This window comes from Ostrea edulis, chromosome 4 (assembly GCF_947568905.1).
Source record: "Ostrea edulis chromosome 4, xbOstEdul1.1, whole genome shotgun sequence".
Lineage (NCBI taxonomy): Eukaryota > Metazoa > Mollusca > Bivalvia > Ostreida > Ostreidae > Ostrea > Ostrea edulis.
In genome coordinates, this window is record NC_079167.1 from 75,613,848 (window position 1) to 75,636,911 (window position 23,064).

At 33.9% G+C, this 23,064-nt stretch overlaps 1 protein-coding gene across 11 annotated transcripts in view; it reads right to left on the minus strand.

The window, feature by feature from the left end:
- Positions 1 to 2,966: 2,966 nt before the first annotated feature.
- Positions 2,967 to 23,064, minus strand: part of LOC125669759 (neuronal calcium sensor 2-like) — a 55,598-nt gene continuing 35,500 nt past the window's right edge. For 8 of the 11 annotated variants that reach the window (XM_048904496.2, XM_048904494.2, XM_048904497.2 and 5 more), the window contains 4 exons: positions 22,968 to 23,027; positions 7,025 to 7,145; positions 4,953 to 5,225; positions 2,967 to 3,909 (listed from right to left, as the gene is read on the minus strand). In XM_048904496.2, the coding sequence (XP_048760453.1) occupies positions 3,715 to 3,909; positions 4,953 to 5,225; positions 7,025 to 7,135 (579 nt within the window). In that variant the 5' untranslated portion in view covers positions 7,136 to 7,145; positions 22,968 to 23,027 and the 3' untranslated portion in view covers positions 2,967 to 3,714. Of the gene's footprint in view, positions 3,910 to 4,952; positions 5,226 to 7,024; positions 7,146 to 7,253; positions 7,286 to 7,502; positions 7,650 to 14,092; positions 14,392 to 22,967; positions 23,028 to 23,064 lie in introns of those variants that run through there. The other 3 variants (XM_048904501.2, XM_048904502.2, XM_056163818.1) reach the window with 3 other exon arrangements.

A 23,064-nucleotide genomic window follows, 5' to 3' on the forward strand; every position in this document is an offset into this window, starting at 1 on the left:
ATATATTTTAATTGTATATCTTTCCGTCGACTTTTTACGAAAAACCCTAATGATATTGAACATCGTTAAAGTCTTTTGGGAAGCATTCAAAGTTTTCAGCGTGTAAACCCAACTTCAACATCTAAAAAAAAATTCCTTTATTTTATGAATATCGTAATATTAAAGAGCACATATCTATTTCATTATACTATAACAATTTAACAGCACATATTTGTTTCTTTTTTGTAACTTTTTTTTCATAACACGTACCTCTTTATAGCAATAATAACAAATTTCATTATTATCTCTTCAATTGCATGGGTTAAATGCTTCATTCTATATTTATTCAAAAGATTCTACACGAGAAGAAAAAAGATTCAGATCGATGAAATCCGGAAACAGGAGGGGGAAAATTCTTTATCAGGGCGGTTTTTCCGCCCAGGGGGAAACTCGATACTGACTTTGTACATAGAGGGAAATTATATGCTGGGACGTTTTTACCCCCTATGGGGAAAGATCTATCCCAGGTCCGTTTTTCAGGGGGGGGGGGGGGGGGGGGTCACAGGCACTTGTTTCTGTAAATAACTTATGACCTCTGTATACTACTACTAATTATTATTAGTATACAGAGGTCATAAGTTATTTACAGAAACAAGTGCCTGTGGGGAAAGTCTATGTTATAACTCCGGGATTGACCCCCCCCTTCTTTGCTTTACAATACACACAAGAACTGACTTTACATTTTTACTTGCCATAACCAGGCATTAGCAAAATATGCAAACTCTTAAACATTAATAAACTTTGTAAGCCCTAGATACCCGAAATGCCACAGGAAAAAAATTCATTGAGAAACGTCGTGTGTGACCTTATCTGAAGATGAAGTTCTAAACTATCCGGTATACAGCTTAGATCTGAAACTTGAGTTTTCTTTTATTTGAACAATCAAAATTTGAGTACAACCTCAGATTTAACTCCAAGTTTTAATTTAGGATTGTTTCGTGAAATCCAGGACAGGTAAATATATTTCTCTGCCAATATCAGAATTCTTACCAGAACAAAGAAACCAACACATGTTCACATTCTAATTCTTCGTCATCAAACTTTTCCAAAACGATTTCTTGAAAGCTGAACATTGTTGCTGTATCCTTAATCACTCGAATTCTACAGCGAAATTTTATGCTAAAAAAGCATATATTTTAGAACCGTTAAGCATTTCCCCCGTCGTAATATACTTTTTACTCACCCCTTTGAGCCCTGGTCTGGGTAATGAAATAGTGCAGGTTCGGAGTGAGCTACAGCACTTACCAGTTGTTCCAACCCAAAATCGTGATGATTCGCGTTTTTTTAAAAACTGTTTAATGTGGGATATAGTTTTGAAAACTTTCAGGAATATGAAATGACGTTTAAGACAGAGTAAACAACCTGGGAAACTCACTTTACCCCTAGTGTGAAAACTTTGATGAATTGTTATACTGGGCTCCAATGTTAACCAATTTCCCCTGGGTCAGACCAACAAATGTAACTAAAGTTTTCATTAATAACATATTATGATTGCTTAATTAAGAATGTATTTTCAATGAAAGGAATCCTCTATTCCCAGCAGAACGATTTACGTCAGAGTAAATTAATTCTTGAAGCATTTTGACGAATACAATGGTCTTTCTTATAAATGAATATCTTGGAGAAATAATTGAGGAACGTTTTTAGTTATTCATTTAATAGTTATTGTTAATAAAGATCTTTTTCATAAAAAAAAAAAAGAGAAAAAGAAAGTTAAACTACAGTGTACTTCATCAGGTTTCTCGTTGTCATTGAATTGTCTCTCTTTGCATTCAATAATATAAACATTTAGTTCGAACACGTTTCCTTCACACTTGCACGTGTATTTACTTCATGATAATGCTTTGCACATGTTACATATATCAATTAGCATATTGTCCAGCAATAGAGTGGGTGTAAAAATAGCCAAAAAATTAAAGACGGTAACAAATGGACATGTATACATATTGAATTGTCTTTCAGAAAAACGTGAACACAGCTATACATCAATGACAATACAGTGAAAGTGATCATTGTAATAATATAAACACTGATGATAACAGAGATTTTAAAAACTATTTGTGACATGATGGAGTTACAAAATATACTCCACACATTAATGATACAAAATTTAAAAAAAACAAAAAACAAAAAAAGAAGTGAATTTTCACAGTGTGTATCCATATTCCACGCATGAGAGAACTGCCCCTACACCATTAGTTACCATCAACATCTCCTGCATTGAGGATCAATGAAGTTAACACATTTCTTTAATTTCAAACCCACTATCATACCAGAAAACGATGCATGTTCTTTGAAAAGAATATTCCCCAACTACACAGAACGGAAATACCTCAGAGTTGTTATATTAAGTATCAGTATGTATGAGATTTACTTGTAGGATTCTTACAAAAACTGATGAATTTATATATGGAAAATGAAATAAATACTGCACCAAAATAAAAATACAAGCTGATATGTGGCTAAAGAATATTTACATGAGCTCACTTGATTACAACAGCCATGCAGCCCGCAAACATTACATTAAGTCTGGTTCAACGACAGATTAAAAGATCGAACATTAATTTGTAGAAAACATCAATTAGTTTATGCAACCTGCACATGCAAATCACCAATTTAAGAATTGCATGATGACATGTTCCGACATAAAAATAAAATGTGACACACTGAAGATGAATTTCCAAGAAATTATTCCCGACCACGAGCGAGATACGTGTTAGGACAAAAATATAGGGAGAATTTTTGGAGTGTAGCATTTTTCCTTTCTTTTAAGAATCGAGTGCTTTCAGAACACGGCTGTGTGTTTTTTCCAGCTTGCGTGTTTAAACTACATAAAATGAGGGTGTAATAGGTATAAAAAATCTTGATTATGTAACGAAGTAAGTATATTGTTAGTTGTTAGTCAAACATATCAAAAAAGAAACTAATGTAGGTATTGATAATTATATATTGCATCTTCTGCTTTCAGTACCGGCAAACACCCAGTTCTTCTGGAGAATACCCAAAATATGTAAGGCGATGATTCTCCATTATTCATAGGATTATAGATAAATTACGAATAAAGTTGATTCAGGATATTGCTTTAGCTAAACATTTCTACACATGATCTCGAGTATTTAAAATACAAACATGATTTTCAGGGAATGGAAAACATGAATGAAATAAAACTATAAAATATATTATAGTACATCATTACACAGTATCACAATTGGGATCAAAACTCAAGGATAAAATACATATACATGTAATTAGTAACGGTTTAATACAAGCATAAAGATCCAAATCAGATATACATGTAAAATTAATATTTTTCAATTTTCTTTCAGTTTTATACAATTACACATACTTTTAACTAAATATTCACTAATTTAAAAGTTTAATGCAGAACAATACAAAATGTTATGTTGTCCATATTACATTTCATTTCATAACCTTGACTTCAATTATTACCAAGGAAGTTTCACTGTTTTTCTTTGTATTTTAGGAATCATTATTAAAATCAATCACTAGAAGAAAATGCATTTGTTTGGAACAAGAAATGATTTTATTGTAAGAAGATGCTTCGTTCTGTAACAACATGATTCGATCATCTCACCAGAATAAAACTCTTATACAGCAGACAGTTTTTGTGAAATGTTGACAAGTGAATGAAATGGAATAATAGTCAGGCTACCATTATTGGTTGGTTGCTGCATCTGCTGTTAGCATTTGATACAAGACTTGATCCTTCATGCAGCCTTCGATAAATTCCTGTTTTGTTAAATGTCCATCGCCATTCTCGTCCATTTTTTCAAAAATTTTCTCAGTCCTTTTTTCGGGTGTATCTTCTCCTTGTCCACACAATGCACTTCCCAGCATGTTGTAAATAGCCTGCAAATTCAATTTTACTTCATTTAATCAAAGGAGAAAATAACCAACAAAAAAAACCGGGGATTTGAATTACTTGTTGAATGAATTAGGATAATGATTTCAGGGCAATATCAATATTTACATATTTTGTTAGATCATTCAAAACACTTGGACAACATGGGATGTTTCCCTAAAAACTTCCCCATTAAAATCATTTTGTGGAACAATAAACATGCTCTACTCTTCTGAATGGAAAATAATATAGAATTTTCATTGATTTGTAAAAAATCTCACTTTCAGAATAATTCAATGGAATTATCACTGGGACAATCAATGTTTGTAAAAAGAAACCCAATGGTGATATTTTCATTCAAGGTATGACTAGTGTAATTTTAGATCATAAATGTTATAGTTGTTTAACTCTTCCAATGTACAATAATCATGATAAACCATAAAATTTGTTGGCAAGGGAAATTTTCCCCAAATCAAGAGAATTTTAGTGTTCAATAACCTAGTAATACAAGAATCGCCATTTTTTGGGGAGGGTAAAGTATAGAGATCCATATAAAGTTACAACATTTAACGCACCATAAACAAACCAAGATGGACAATGCTTTATGTTTGGGAAGCTCAAACTAATTGTTAAATTGTAGACAAGACTGATTTCCAGAGCTGATTAAACAGCCCTTCATTTATGATTTACTGTTATGGACCAGAAACATAATTCATGAAACTTCACATTACATTATCATGAATGCCAACAATGCTCCAGTGGATAAAGTGGAGGGGGAAAAATGAACAATGCCCACATCAGAAATAATGTACAGATACTAGTATGTAATAATTTTTTTTTATTGAACCTATGTTGCATGTAAAAATGCAATCGCCGCAGTTACTGCATTTAAACATCAAACTAGCTCCAATAAGTTCAATAGCCTTATTATTCCAAGAGCACTGCACTCTAAGGGGTACATCCTCTTAAAAAAATAAGTGCTACAAACTAATGCACCAATCTATTGTTCTTAAATCCTCTTCCGCTCGGCTGAAAGGATGTTACAACTTACCCCAATAATTTCTACCATTTCATCTTTTTCAATGGTACCATTTCCATCGATATCGTACATAGTGAAGGCCCAGTTTAGCTTGCTTTTGGGGTCACCTCCGGAAGTGATGTTTATGGCAAGCAAAAACTCCTTAAAGTCAATTTTGCCACTGTTGTCGCCATCAAAAGATCTAAACACATGATTACAGAATTTGTCTGGATTTCCAGTAGGGAAAAATGTTGAATACACCTCCAGAAATTTGGCCTTTGACAGCAATCCATCCGGGCAGTCTCTCTGTAAATAAAAATGTTTTGAAAAAGTCATTGGAAATGGCAGTTTGTGTAAAAATTGGGTGTTCAGGGAAATCAGTTTATATGTATACGACATCATCACCGGGTACCCACGGGTGCTTCTATTCGATTCTCTCTATCACGAGGGAGCGTGAGTGGACTCAAAACCGTGGTTTGCAACGATGATACAACATGTTATGTAAAACAATAAATATATTATGATTAATATTTTTATGCATAAAGAGCAAGAGTATAATGCTTGCTTTTAAAATCAGATTTAGAGCTTCCTAGCTTATCTCCCTTTGCTGATGACATCAGTTACACTCAAGTTTATGTAGACCTGTACAACTTCTCTATCACAGCAATCCTAGAAAATTGTCTCAGAGCGGAACATTTCTTTATAATGTAGGGAAACAGGAATATGTTTTTCTGTACCTTAACCCAAGGGACCCAAAATTTTATGAATATGGTTACAGAACCTTTGGGAAAGGCTTTCTGTTCTATACCCTAGTATCCCTACCCCCTTTCTGGAACTACCAAAGAAAATTACATCACATTTGGTATAAATAGGCTTTTGTTTTAAATAATATATGCATGTATAATACAACAAAAAATTACCTTACTTGAGATTTTTAGCACACTAGTAATTTAATGAATGGTTTAAACGTGTACATATGAAAGCTGTAAATGCACACTAGAAATTTAATGAATGGTTTGATGTGTACATATGAATGCTGTAAATTCCTATTTGTGTTATATCTTAGACAATGCAGTATTTGACTCCTCCAGTGATGAAGAATCAACAAGCTAACCAAGGATGGTGTCATTCAAAATCATGTCACTGGAGGGCTGATGCAATAACCTTTTTTTATGTACATGTATCAAGTCATATGTTATGATGAATGATATAATTTTTTGTTCAAAATGTTTTCTGTTTTCATTTACTGGCACATTCAATCTGAGAACCACCTCAAATTGATATGGCTGAACCACAAAATCTGACGTGGTATCCAGTTTGTTTGTTGCTTCCTTGCTATTTACATTCTTGGGTCGTTATGGCGATTTAAAATTCAACAAGCGCTCCTCCACAAAGTGGGACATATCCCCTCATAACGAATGTCTAAAAGCTTTCTCTATGAAGTTCCATAATGACCTTGACCTTTGGACTCCCCAAATCAATAGGGTTCTTCCTCTCATAACAAATATATATGTGAAGTATGAAAGAATGTGGCCTTTTTCACAGAGTCCCATAGTGACCTTGACCTCAAAATCAATAGGGTTCTACCTCTCTTGATAAAAAAGCTACAAGTGAGGTATCAAATCAATCAAGCAAAATGGTGTAGCTTGTAGAGTATCAACAAGCTCAGTGTCATTATAACACACAAACACACACACATTCATTGACACACCAACAGCCCCAGTGTTACTGTAACCCCTCTCGCAATGAATTGTGAGGGGGTGATAAGGAAGACTGATTCTTCAAAATTGTACCTCTTAGAGCATTGATTAATACATTTTAATTCTGCATTGACACATAGGCGTACCAATCTTTATATTTTTCAAACAAAATAATGATGTTTATAACCATTTCCTATGACCTTTACATCAAAGACACAAAAACACAATTTACAAAAATGATGATGTATGAGAATCTATAATAAAATCTGATTATAAAAATGATATGATATAAAATCACTCTTTGTTTATACTATATGATAATAGAATAAAAAAAAATATCCATATAGGCATCTTTTGTGCAATAGAGCACCAGTCCTGAACAGCAGTTAGGCTGTCAGTACTTACCATAAATCCCCTGTACCAGTCCTTAATCTCAGCCTTTGTGAATTTTGTATTTGAGCACAAAAATTCCAAGTCTTCTTTAGGAAGTTTCTTACTTGATGATTTGTTCCCCATCTCTAATTGTCTGTAAAAAGAGGAAAAAGTTTACTGTTACCATGACTACCCAGCATTTTGTTTCATTATACTGATAGATTGCATTAATACTCTACATCCTTGCTTAGGTTACACAAACATGGCATATCCAATCATCCATTGTTAAAATCGGTCAACGCTGTACACAGAGAAAATCAAAATATGTGTTATTTCAATTTCATAAAATCCTTTATACATGGGGGAAAAAACCCTCACTTGCAAGCTCTCAGAAGCCTACAATTGAACCTGCATTAATTTTTCTGATATTACATCAGATTAAAAAAATCCTAACCTCAATTCCCTGCACATTTTACTTACTTTGTATAGTGATATGTGAATAATCTGGTACCTTATGAATATCTGTTGCTCATTTTCAGAATTCCTTCAATATAATCGTCCCTCCCTATCAATATGTCAACTCCGTGTGTACTACCCTTGATTGTACCAGTTGAATCGTCAATGACTGTAATTAACATCACATTCACCATGGCACATCCTCACAAGTCAAGGTTTTGTGATTACGTTCTCTTTGTGTGGAGAGCATGTAATCACAAAACCTTGACTTGTGAGGATGACCATGGTAATGCCCACATCTTTTAAAGCACCCTCCCATTCATTCTAAATTTTCAAGATTCTGTACATAGCTGTACAGATACTGTATACTGACATTATAAATGTACTGGGGAATCAGATTATCTTAGGTCATTGATGTTATATATGTGTGTATATATATATATATATTTTAAACTTAAATTCAAATTTAATTCACATCCAAGTTTCTTTCCACTTAGTCTGCATGCAAGAACATGAAGACAATATTCCTCCATTAAAAACTCTTGTACACGACATCTTCAATGATTGATTGTCAAAACTGGTAATTTCATACATGATTTACTGAAGGAAGTATTTCAAAACATCTGTCAATACATATTTCATAGATGCTTCATGTACTTCTGATCTTGTGCGGGTGAATCACCAAGTTCTACATGGCAATTATAAAAACATGAAAAAATAAACTCAAAGAGTTTCATGCTGTCTGCATGGCGCACTAAATGGATTTTTCAATGAATAATAAATTTACTCATACACTTCCTCAAGAAGTTTTTATTTCAAAACTTTTGATAAATAATCTGTAATTAGCATTAAGACATCTTACAACAGTTGGAATCTTCAAAGCACAATAAAATGCAACACTACATCACTAACAATGCTCTGTATGATGAAACTTTCCAATAATTAAACCTGAGCTTAAAATATTCGGTTTGAAAAACTTTGAAATCACTGTATGTGCAACATCTTCTAGTCTTCATGCACTATGTCCCGGAGAACGAAAGTTTAAACTGCGCATATAGTGAACTCTTACCAGACCATAATTAATCGGGATGAAAGGTTGGGTGGTTGACTAACGGAAATTACAGGAAAACCTGCAGACTGAATCTTTTTGATGTCATATATTCCATGGTTTCTATGTGCATAAGAAATTCAAAATGCTATTGTGAAACAAATATCTGTCGGCCTTAGAAAATGAAGACTTGGAAAAGTTTGACAGAAAGAAATGGCAATAAAGAAAGAAAAAATAAATAGAAAGAATCACACCCCCCCCCCACCCATCCCCTGAATAAAATTATTGTGTAGCATGTCCACATGGAGGGAAAGGAAGAGTCATACTTCTAAAGTTTATGCAGAGTTATTTTTTGACACCCCATCATAATCCCAGACAAACAGACACATTATACATATAGAAATACCCAACTGAGCTGGAGAATATACAACTGGGTCAATGATACCTCCATTCCAGACAATCAAAGACAATTGCATAGTATGAATGCAAGGAAATTTTACCAAACTTTTGCGACTATTTCAGGATAACTCTATTTCTGACGAATGTATTCATGAAACAGGGTCCCATCCTCATCCAGTCAGCCAGACAGTAAGCATTTATATTTCATGATAGTGTTCTATATACATTAGCAAATCCAAAAATGGGGAGGGGGGGGGGGACTCCCCCATTCTCTGGGACATCTATGTAGTTTTTTTAACATTACAATGCTTATAATTTGTAGGCAATTATTTTTTTCATCTACAAGTTGGATATTACAAGTCTCTTATTAACTAACACTTAATGATACACGTACTCATTTTTATCAATTCATAGGATATGATCTAGTGCAGTTTCTAGATCATCTCCCTCAGGACCCCCCCCCCCCCCCCCCCTTTCCAAATCAATGGATCCGCCTCTGTATATATGTATGTTTTTGTTTCTATCACATTTCATTTTCATCTTATTTCATTCCATATCTTATCTAAATTTTTCTTCATTCCACATAATATAAGGAGCATAAGGGTGTTAACATTTAATTTGAGGCTCTTACTTGTAGAACTCATTTCCATCCTAGGGGTTTTACATACGAGGCCCCGCACCATTACAGATAGTCACTGGTCTTCCCATTCCTGATCACAAATTACCAGATCTCATACACCATTTAAGATACTCCCTGTGGGTGTATGTTTCTCAATTATCACAAAGATTGTCCCATGCAAAACCACGCACTAGGTGACAGCTTAATGTGTTTTTCATCCACTGTTGACCAAAGAGGATTTCATCATCTGAACAGACAATAGCTTAAATTCCAACACCCATCAAATCATGCACAAAGCACTAAAATATTCTACTATAGTACTGAAGCCCAACTAACATTGCACATAAAAACCGAATATAGCTAAAAGTACAACAATGGAGGTCACTAGCCCTCCCCCTTTTTATTTCCTACCAACAAGGACTTTCAGAATGTGCTAAGCTGTAAATATTGTTGCTTTCTCACTCAACAAATTGATATATTCAACCAATGAAGTCTCTCCCTCTGGGACCAGACACTACTTCCCTTATAAGGAGTGTAGTTATTGCTGCTGTTACAAGCATTATTGGTTTGGGCTAACCATCCCTCATTGACCAGTCCATAACTAACATTGTACATCAAAGGGAAAAATGGAAATTAAAGGCCCAAGTGTAGGTCATTGTTCATCACAGTTTTAAGTATCGTGCCCTCTTGGGCATATAGTTAATCATTGAAACTGCTACGCCAGTGGTGGAGCCCCCAAATTACTAGTATCTCTGCCAGGTTCATTGTCGTTAAACCAAGGAACATTCTATTGGTAATGAATGCTTTAACTTTGGGTATCCTCTGTGTTTCAGATATCCATCATCTTAGCAGCAGTCCGAGATATGATGCTAATGTCAAGAAACAATTATTTTCTCCTCATACTTCCTCGGTTTTATTGTCAATTTTCCAGGCTTATCCAGTTAATGCCATGAGATTGTTTCCTTAAAAAAAACACCCATGCAGTACGTATCACTTCAAAATTCCTGAAGAGGGGGTGGTTGTCTTTATGCTATTTCAAAATTATTCTTACACAGTGCTTTCCCATAAAATTGTAGATGACAAATACATGTAGTGATTCAAACATTTCAAAAATCATTTGGTTAACCATACTGTTTATAATGAAATGAGAGATGCTCTTTGTTGCTACAGCAGATATCACAAAGGAACTCACCAAAAATAATGAAATTATTAAAAACAAGATACTTTTGTTCCCCAATCAAAGGACTGATTAACATCTGGGTCTATTCGTTTCTCATCTCCAGAACTCGTCCAGGATATAACCAGTCTCCTGAGCCTCTACTTGATATTTGAGAAGTAGACAAAAAAGATCTACTGGAGATCTCCAAAATGCAAACATTAGCAAATTAGGATCACTCGTGTAGCTCTCCACCCGACCAAACGAATACACCCCTAGTCAGAGATGGGAGTAGCTGCAACAATGTAGCCCTCCCCGGCTTTTTTCTCCCGAAATTAAACGTCAGAATAAAAAAATCGGAGAGGGCTACATTATTGCAGCCAACTGTGGAGGAGCAATAAAAATAAGATTCCATCTATGTACAGAACTCATTATTATCTCCCCTGTATCTGTACAGAACTCATTATTATCTCCCCTGTATCTGTGTACAGAACTCATTATTATCTCCCCTGTATCTGTGTACAGAACTCATTATTATCTCCCCTGTATCTATGTACAGAACTCATTATTATCTCCCCTGTATCTGTGTACAGAACTCATTATTATCTCCCCTGTATCTGTGTACAGAACTCATTATTATCTCCCCTGTATCTGTGTACAGAACTCATTATTATCTCCCCTGTATCTATGTACAGAACTCATTATTATCTCCCCTGTATCTGTGTACAGAACTCATTATTATCTCCCCTGTATCTGTGTACAGAACTCATTATTATCTCCCCTGTATCTATGTACAGAACTCATTATTATCTCCCCTGTATCTGTACAGAACTCATTATTATCTCCCCTGTATCTGTGTACAGAACTCATTATTATCTCCCCTGTATCTGTGTACAGAACTCATTATTATCTCCCCTGTATCTGTGTACAGAACTCATTATTATCTCCCCTGTATCTGTGTACAGAACTCATTATTATCTCCCCTGTATCTGTACAGAACTCATTATTATCTCCCCTGTATCTGTACAGAACTCATTATTATCTCCCCTGTATCTGTGTACAGAACTCATTATCTCCCCTGTATCTGTACAGAACTCATTATTATCTCCCCTGTATCTGTGTACAGAACTCATTATTATCTCCCCTGTATCTGTGTACAGAACTCATTATCTCCCCTGTATCTGTGTACAGAACTCATTATTATCTCCCCTGTATCTGTGTACAGAACTCATTATTATCTCCCCTTTAAATCAGAATGTAAGGGTGTAGAATAGGGAGGTTTCCACCTAACCGGGCCACACTAGATACCCTGTTGTCACACCTTTACCTTTACTTGATACCTACACCGTCTCTCAATTTCTGGATGACATTTAAAGCATTGACAGTCGACCAATAAATACTGTGTGGGTGATCCACTGTTTTTCTGAAAAGCCCAAGCTGTGACTTCAATCCCCGTAAACATCTAATTGAACTAATCTTACAAATATGAAAGACATATTCTCATTAATGCAACATTTTGAATAAATTACAAACCTCAATTGAGTTATGATATTCTGGTACAAACAATTTTGTTATCTCTATGAAGTAAGCATCTGCACATGAATGTCCACAAACTGTCAAACACCATGTTGTGTATTGATCAATCCAAATTTGTCAATAAATGATAATTGCCATTAATTTACTGGCCAGTCCATAACCGTTACATAATTTTGACCTCTCACCAGTCAATAGTAATTCAATACTCAACTGTTAATTTAATTGTTTCAAATATGATCATGGAAATAATTAACCCCTTCTTTGGCCATGCTGCTTAAGCTGTAGGCCTCGGGTGGCTTCTCTACGTACCAAAATAGTAAACATAAATTTCAAGACATGAACAGATCAATGCCTCTTTATTTCCCGGGGGAAGTCCTCACTTCCCTTATATTCACATATCCTTCAGACGCTCGACCCTATGATTGACTTACAGATTTTTTCTTCTTCTTTTTTTTCCAAGTCAGAAGAGATTCAAAGAAATACTGTGAATATATTACTGACATTTCTTCTTTTAAAAAAAAAACTACACTGAGAATTTTATGCGTCTTTCATCTATACATGCAAAGATGCTTGAAAAGACAATCCTTGATCTGAATGCAGCAGAAAAACTTATACATGATACACTTCCTAGCAGAAATGATAATTAACCATTTACAGACTATCTCAGGCCACAGGTTGTGATGATTATCTCTTAATTCCACACTTTTATATACCTATCTCTTACTATATACCCAGTATATTGTCACCACACTTTTATATACCTACCTCTTACTATACACGGTATATTGTCACCACACTTTTATATACCTATCTCTTACTATACACGGTATATTGTCACCACACTTTTATATACCTATCTCTTACTATACACGGTATATTGTCACCACACTTTTATATACCTATCTCTTACTATACACGGTATATTGCCACCACACTTTTATATACCTATCTCTTACTATACACGGTATATTGTCACCACACTTTTATATACCTATCTCTTACTATACACGGTATATTGTCACCACACTTTTATATACCTATCTCTTACTATACACGGTATATTGCCACCACACTTTTATATACCTATCTCTTACTATACACGGTATATTGCCACCACACTTTTATATACCTATCTCTTACTATACACGGTATATTGCCACCACACTTTTATATACCTATCTCTTACTATACACGGTATATTGTCACCACAATTTTATATACCTATCTCTTACTATACACGGTATATTGTCACCACAATTTTATATACCTATCTCTTACTATACACGGTATATTGTCACCACACTTTTATATACCTATCTCTTACTATACATGCATATGGTATATTGTCACCTATATTTACACCTGCTGAGTGTTATTTAACTGTATGTTAACCAATATGCTGTATTGCATAAGGAATATAAAAGAATTAAATTGATTCTGACAATTCAAATATACATGCTTTGACACAAATGACTTGGGATACTGTTCTTAAGGTGGGTAAACATGAAGTAATCAGTTATATCTGGGCATGCTGATATTGCAGTCAAATAAAAATTAAATATAAACCAATATCTTTTTTCATGAAAATTTCAATACCATTAGATGAGTCTTTGAACATGCAGATAGGGACTGCAGTAGTTATTTTATACCTTCCTGTTCTATGATTGAGACACCCATGCAGGCCCTTAATGCATAGCTTTATACATAACCATGTTCCATTTCTTTTAATGGCTGTCGATCATTAATGGGTACTACATTAACAATCAAAAATTTATTTATCCAGCAACATTTCAATAACCATCATTATTATTCCCACCAAGAATTTTCATAAACTGCACATAAAAGCATAATTTTTTTTCTACATCAGATGATAGTTAGAGTACTCACCCTAATTAAAAGTCATGTAGAGCATTCATTCAGCTTATGCAGATCCTAGAATTGACTGAGGTATTAATGAATATTTTATGTACCAATTTCCACAGAAACTATACACTTATAATCCCTTGAATCTGTATGTTCGTTCGACTGTGCTCCGAGTTAGAGAGTTAAACACGTCCCACTCTGATAAAAATTGATCTCTGTCTCTTACACATCTGTCAACTAGATGGGGGCCAATTAAATTTATACAAAAATTGCAAGTAAAGTCAAATAAATAGGCAGTTATTATAATAGAAATTTTGGGATGAAAAAAATCTTCTGCATTCAAGATAGTCATGCAAGTTTGGCTGATATTTATACTAAGGATGTAAAAGTTAAATACACATAATTCATGGGTTGAACTATCAATCTCAATAAGATTTCTTCCTTTGCCACATGAGGGGAGGAAGAAGCCCATTGTGAACACCAGATTTACTCTCCAGCAAATGCCATAACTCATCAATCTTGTGATGTAACACGTCCATATCCTTACCAAAACATGATGGAAATTTGGCTTTTTCTTCATTTATACTGATTATAGGAAGCCTCCACTTGAGAAATCTGTGACATGATAAAAGGGAACTTGGGCTAATCTGTTGGTTTGGGGTAATAATTAATGTTTTAAAGTTTCATCCACCAGGGTCCAAATCTTGATTGAAAATGTCAAAAGTATTATAAAGAACCTATTTTTTATGAATATTGGTTTTTTTGGGGGGGTAGGACTGAATGAAATTAGGGATAATAATTTTGTGTGGGCTTAAATTTTTATTGCATACAGAGTGACATGTTTGTGTCAGCACCTACCATGACAAAACTTTAGATTATTGAGTAAATCACAGCTTCTCTTAATATGACGTGTTTGGTAAAGGAAGGGCCATTGCTTAATTTAACTTAGCTATTAGGACTTGAACTCAAACCTCCACGTCACCAACATATGACAGTTTTGAGTTTCACTGAACTTAATCTCCAGAGAAATATTATTTTGATCAGCCCCTCCCCCCATTCATTAATGAATCAAGGGAGATAATTACTGGAAAAGTTCAAAGAAATGTCAAAATTAGATGTAACCGTTTTCACATTCTTTTATTTCATTGAGAACACATAATAATTTTTTTCATTAAGAGTGGCTTGCTTTAATATTGGATTAAAAGCAATAGGGTAGAAGAGAAATGAAATCTAGGTAGATAAATAGAATTAATCTGAATATCACTGCATCCAGTGTGTAGAGAAAATGGCTCTAATAATGGTGAAGCAATTCTCAAATGCTCTTTTTAATCCAATCTGGTGCTGAATTACGATGGTATAATTACAACAGCTAAAAAACTTTTCAGTCCAATTAAAATCCCCATCAGGAGGCTATTAGTTAGAAATGGTGTCAATATGGAAGTAGAAATAACTGCACTACTCATACCAAATGCCCTGGAAGTCTTCTTTTATAAATGGTGAATCAACATTGTTAAGAAATATCCTCTCACGCCAGTTTATGAAAATGAATCAATTTGAATAGATCAATAATAGGTACGACAAAATATGTATACGGAAAAATCACATTATGCAAATAATTAAATTCAATCTGTTGTTGGTTACATTGGACGTGAGGGAATATAGCAATATTAAAACAGTCAGTACTAATGGTTATTGCAACCAATGATTTTGTTTTATAGCGTATTGATTTCATTCCCCAGAATCAAAACTCTGAACTCAAAATTTTTATTTTTTCACACAGGACATCATCTGTAATTGTCTCCATTAATATGTAATGTCCCGCTCTATTTCAATACAAATTGTAATATGTTTGTAGATAAATTGATCTACAGATATAAAAGTCAATGGAAACATAAAAATCTTCCATGATTTTGCATTAGATGAGACACTCCTTAATAATTGACAAACTTATATAATTTCTGAACTAGAATCCAATTTTCTTAACATCTAATTTCAATGAATGTCATTTCCTATCATTTGCAAAGCTGTAAAATCACACCCAGTCTGCACAAATTATTACAAAACTGCATCAAGCTAAATGAAAATACAATACAGTTCTTGCAATCCAATTGACGTTCTCCGTTTATCCCTTCCCATCATCCCCTGGAGATATCAGAGACCTATATGGAAATGAAGGAAGGAACTTTATGTTGCAGACATTTGAATTTTTATCTAGGACACAAGGCATTCACATCTCGACCGACTTCATCCAAATCTTTCTGAAGTTTGATTTTAACCTTGAAATCCACCAAAGACAAGAGCTAATAGGATTCTGCAAAATTTATACAAGTGAAAAATTGTTACCCAAACATGTAGGACCAGGATTTTTAAAAAGTATTTTGTACTTAAAAATTAACAATGATTCAGATTTTTTTTTATTGATTCTTCATACTATTGGATACTGAGCAAATTGCTATGTACTAGTGGAGAGATTTGTAATTACCTCAGACTAACTACTAATAATCTCATCTACCGGTATAACACATCAAAAAGCAATAATTCATAGCAAGTCAGGAAGACTCAATATAATCAAGTAAAAATTATGTCTTTGAGTATTAAAGAAGGACAATTCCTAGATTTTTGATGGTAAGATGCTAGTAAGTATATTTTTTGGGACAGTGAATGATTGATCCAAATACAATGGATTCCCTTGACAGAAACAAATCTAAGAATAAATTTACATTGCAAACTCACTACACAGTCATTAGACTGTAGAATATTTGCTTGAAAGATGTGGTACTGGCTTCAACTAGTAAAGTGGTATCTATGCAGTTATCTAAACATAAAATACAAACCATTTAACCTTAATATAAAGTTATTTTTTTAGGACATGGAGTGGCCTACTTAGAACTACATTTATATCATTCTATGATTACAACAGACACAAGAAATTGTTTAATACTCTCAGTACTTTCATTTTTGCATCATATGCATAAAAATTGTGTTAATTATACTTTAGATACAATGTACCTATAATTAGGCTGCCTTAGCTCTCACCAAGATGTATATAAATGACTTCAAAGCGACAATTCTTAATACAGACTGATTGGCGTGTGCAAGATCAAGCATCCGTTCATGATCTGTCAAGCAACACTTAACTGATAATTGTTATGAGATATAATGCTATGTTTAATGCAATCTGCTATATTTTCTAGTTGAAAACCTTGCTTCTCATTCATTTTGATCGTATTATAAATGATATATGTATAAGTCTGCCTCCAGCCATTAAGTCATCATTTCAACACATAATATGTGTGTATATCTTTAAAAAGATTTTGATTGAATGACAAATATGAAAATTCTCCCATCATCTCAAGAATATTTCAATTTATTTTTTTAATATGTTCTATTAACAATTAAATATTCACTAACTTCATGTTTGATCACACTTTGCATCATACTGTAAGAAATAAACTTGCCTAATCTACACATATCTCCTAAATCCAATAACTGTAACAAATTAAATATTCCCCATCATAATTTTTAGAAATTTTCCACAAAAATCTTCTTACTACATGTATATGGACAAACTACCAGTAATTTATCTTACCTCAACCTAAAATAGCTCTGGATAACACGTCATGTGATTGAAATTCAAAATGCACCCTTATGGACTTAGAGGCTCTATAAAAGGTACTTAGAAAACATGCGTTGTAGGTAGAAAGCAACAGGTAGTATCCTACTCATTCATTCTACCGCCGATTCATCTTATGAACCAAAGTTGACCTCATTTTAATGTTACCTATATATATATATCTAGGTAATCCTTTGAAGCATTCAACATTACGTGGATGTTTGAAATTTTGAAGAAATGCACATTTTTCAAGTGATTTTCTTAAACAAATTTAACTTTGTGATGAAATGTAATCCATTAGTGGATATATTAATCTTTTCTGTGAAATTCTATCTTTTTTACATGAATGTCTGTTGTGGTTCGTCTGAAATGAAGTAAACATAAAAATCCTAAAATGTATAATGTCAAGGTCACATAGAAGGTCAATTAATGAAGCTAAGGAAATTGGGTGTATGAGGTATTTTTTGTATATTGTGTCATGAAAAATTTCCCATAGGATAGATAGAATTGAGTTACAGATATAATCCAGAAATTTTTAAGGTCAGGTCACATACATCAAATTGAAGGTCAAGGCAAACATTTTGGAAATTGTTATTGTGCTCTTACCAAATTGTGTATGTGTTTGATGAGGAAATTCTCTTTAGTTTATCCATAAATAAACATGCAAAACCCAGAAATGTGATGTCAAGGTCATATGGGTGATCTAGGTAAATATGTCATGCTGTATCATGATGCATCTGTGTTTGAAGTTTGATAATAAATTTTTTTCATACATGTAATTCAATCAAAAATGATCTAAATGCCAAATTCAGAAAAATAAGGTCAGGGTCATTTTGGAAGACCAAGGTTAAAAAAAAAATTACATGCAGTTGCCATGTTATTTATAAGATGTATAAGTATATGAAGTTTAATGAGGAAATTTTCTATAGTTCATTCAGAAATGAGCTAAATGCAAAATCCAGAAATGTGAATGTCAAATCTTGTAAGATTCATTCAGAAATTCGTGAAATCAAAGATGGGATAGATGGACAATTTTATCACAGTTTTGTCACATACTAGATAAGAACTGAAGTTTCCAAAAATATATTTCAAGACTCTCAAGATTTCATTTTAATTTCATGTCCTTGAGACACCAAATTTTAGACCCCTACCACATGGTCATCTGATACGGCTAAGGCTTAGTATGGAAGGACTGCAATGTACAAAGGTAGGTCAAGGATTCAATTCATGAAAAGCAATGCTACTGCAGTTATAGTTTGGAGGAAAAGTCAAGGAAATAATGAAATATATTATAAATACTGTGTGAAGAATGAAAGTGTACAATAACCACAGTCTATCTGTTGTCTATAATCACAGCTTACAGTGGGATACGGGGGTTGAGTGTAACGTTTGGAAATCTGTTAATGAAGCATTCAATCAGAGACAACAGTCCTAAATGTACACACAGATGACATCTTTTTCCTTTCGAGGGGCACGAAAATCCATACCTCCACTCCGTAATCAAACAATTGACATATTCTTTGACTGAGCACTAGACGGCTGGCCAGTTTGATGTAGTCTTCTCAAAAAATGGTCTGACAGGCCTCCGACGGAGCTCTGATGTTGACTGTTATTAAGATAGAGGACCCCTACACCACTTTCTACGGAGCCTGGCTGATGTCATTACTTAACCAAATTCACTGACAAGTAATTATCAAGCTTGCCTTGATACTCTGACATAATTCTCACAGAATACATAAAACTTGGGATAGAAAATAGATATTTATTTACAGTGTTTCCTGCTGGTAGATTCTCATATATGGAGTGTAAAGGGACTTGCATTCACCATAAAATATCTCTACATAGCGTGCTGCAAATGGTTAATTATTTCTCTTTGCAGTATGGTGCCATAATTCTGCAGAAGTTTATACCCTCATCTGCATTTTGCTTCAATTTCCCACCAACATAGACTATTATTTGTCCGAAATAAAGCCAGAAAAGTGCAAAAGCACATGAGATATTTCTATTTCAATTCGCCGCGAGACATTGAACTGCTGACATGATGTAAATCTAAAAAAATTCAAAAATAAAAAAACAAGGAAGAAGTGTGAATAAGAATGGAATTTTCATGATGATTGAATTTCTTTTTTGTTTTACTATAAACACTTGGATAAACTCAGTAATAGCTCGATCATCTTATGCACAAAATCTAAAATTCCGTAATGCTTACTCAATCTATACTTTGACATCCGGCCATATGTAGAAAACAAGACTTAACTAAAAAAAAAATAAACTAAAAATTTCAGAGATCAATTAAGGAAGAATTAATGACTGAATGTTCTATCATGATGAATATATCATGTAAATTTTCTACCCTTTCATCTGCAGAAATGAGGGGTATGATGTCAGAGCTTCAAATTTATCACCACAGGATGATTGACAGCTGTCAACAACAAACATACATATAGTTGCAGCTATCTGGGCAAAAAAAGAAGAAAAAACTCAGTTTTTCCCCAGAGAGTCATAGTTCTATATCCACTGGCAAAACGAAATGCATTCATGCATGATTTAAAAAGTAAAAAATGTCTTTGCCAATCATTCATACGAAATTGTGGTCATGTTGTTTGTTTGTTTTATGTCCCATCGAAAAAAATTTCACTCATATTGGGATGTCACCAGTTGTAGTACCACAAATTTTGACTTATGCTTATAGCACTCAAGACCGTAGCAGTGAGAGTTCTTTATAGTGTACCAACGCCTGCCACGACACGGGTCCTCCGTTTTTAAAGTCATACCCGAAAGACCTGCATGTAATTCTCACTTCTAAATGCCATGCGTTTGGCAAAGGAGCAATCACTACCTATGTTTACATATTAGGTTTGACACGGCCATGGTACGAGCTGAGTTCGAACTAATGGTTACAAAGTGAATGCTCTACCACTGAACTACCGCGACCAGTCTTTGGAACTTACGGGGAAACAATGGTCTGAAGTTGTATACATCTTTTAAATTTCCTCCTGATTATTTTTACAACTTCCTGTCTAATTCCATTTCTTACCCAGATTTGAATTCATATTTTGAATTACTTCTTTGATATATTATTAGTTATCTGGATTCTTGGCAGGATATATGGATTCACATTCCCTATCAAAGTTTATATTCTAATGGCTCGGGAGAATATATAATTTGACAGGGAATGTGAGTCCGTATACCCTGCCAAGAATCCATATAACTAATACATCCTACTGCAGAGCGATGTTTATAATGTTTATCATAGGAAGCAGTTAGTATATAGATCTATCAACGCCATCTTGTATCCCATCTATTCTTGGCAGGGTACATGGCCTCATATTCCCGGCTTGTCGTCCAATCAAATGCCTAGATTTTTCACTGCAGTAGGACATAATGTTATGTTTTAATTGGTTATAGTGTATATAAGGAAATACTTGCCCCCATTTTCATTTTCACCCACATGAAGCTGCAGAACTGTAGCTCTCCAGGTCTATGCCCATTTTTTCCAGAGAGCTACGTCAGTTCTGCAGCTATAGTCTACATCCGAAATGGGTCAATTGAAAACTACAAATTCTAAATTCACTCATTACTCTAGTGTAGTAAAAGATGGCTTTGTGCAAATCTAAAATGTGTTGACATCGCTTTTGAATATATCTGGTCGAAAACAACACAGGGCAAAAATTCATCTGTACAGTCTACTCCAGATATTTTGAAATTCAGGGGACAGTCCCGAATTCTTCATTATATTCAATTGAAAATTCAAAATAACCTTATGTTGAACTATATACATGTATATAAGTAAACTTTATGTTGAACAATATATAAATAAACCTTATGTTGAACTATATATATAGATAATGTAACTGGTTGGTTGGTTGTTTGTTTTAAATCCTATCAAAAATTTTCACTCCTATTGAGATGTCATCAGTTGTAGGTGAAGTACCACAAGCCCAGTGCTTACAGCCGCAACAGCAACGGTTCTTGAATAAGCCAATGCCTCCTGGTTACAAAGCGATGTAACTTTTACTTCAATATAACAGATAGTTCAATATAAGCATTGTACATGTAAGAGGAGTAGACTGTATGTAATATTCAAAGGAATTTTTTTTCCATAAATTTCAGTTTTAAAACTTAAAGAACTTCGAAAATAAGGCATATACAATATGGATCAAGATAATTGAAATTCTCATTAATGAGAATTTTAGGTCAGATGAAGTAAAATTAGTTTTTCTACAATAATGACAAAGAATCAACTCTATCAAAAAGCTCACACAGACTTTTCTGTACTCTGCTAAAAATAATTGGGGGATGGAATCCAATTCTCAATAGAATATACAGTGTATGTCCTGTAAGAGAAATAATGAGACCAAAGACTCATTAGCCTGGTTTACTCAACTGTTTGTTAGATCTTCAAAAAGCGAAAACCACAAATCGTGTCTTCTCTTACCACTTACTCAACATATGCCTGTTTAAAAATTCACAATTATCATGAAAAACATCCAGATTTGCGGTATTTATCAAATAGCTTTTAAAAATAAGTGGTTGTAGAGAAAATTTTTGAAAATTGGTCAATCCTTGGCATTTTTTGTCCTGCCCCTAAGGTCCCAGGGGTGCAGGAGTCCTGAAATATACAATCTATGTCCCCCCTTGTTCCAATGATGCTTCATACCAAATTTAAAAAGAATTGGAATGATAGTTATAAAAAAGTTAAAAATGTTCAATTGTTGACGCACCATGACGGGTGCTGACCAATTGCAATAGGTCACCTGAGTTTACTCATGATTTTATATATATTTTTTAAAACAGATGTTGAATGAAATGTTCATTAGTAGTTATAATATTCAGAGCTGACTCGGTCAGTAATTGATGGATTGAATTCAGATCTAAATATAGTATATATGTGTGTAATCCTTTAGACACATAATATTGAACCTTAATGTGTCCTTGATACAGCCATTGATTAGTATCCTACTCCACCCCTTGTAGCAATTAATTTGATGAATGTTCAGAGTTATCCGCCCATGCATACCTTTCACAATGTTTAGAGGACAAATTAATACATTGTTTGAAATTCTTTCTTACTGAATATTGATTTTAATGAACTTATGAAGTGTCTGGACCGCTAGCACCTATTCCCCTATAACATTTAATCATTAACCATAGCAATTAATTCTATGAAGGCCAGAGCTTAGCTGTCAATGAAACATCTAAATCAGATCCTCGGAGTGAGGAGGAATGGCTGTAGAATTTCTCTGCCTTTGATTCTACCACAAATACCCTGTATTAGACACTTACCTTTACAAACTTCTAAGATAAGTAAATGGAGACTGGATTCACCTCTGCCACACTTTCTCTCTGGAAAAAAATCATATAATTGAAATATTTTACTATC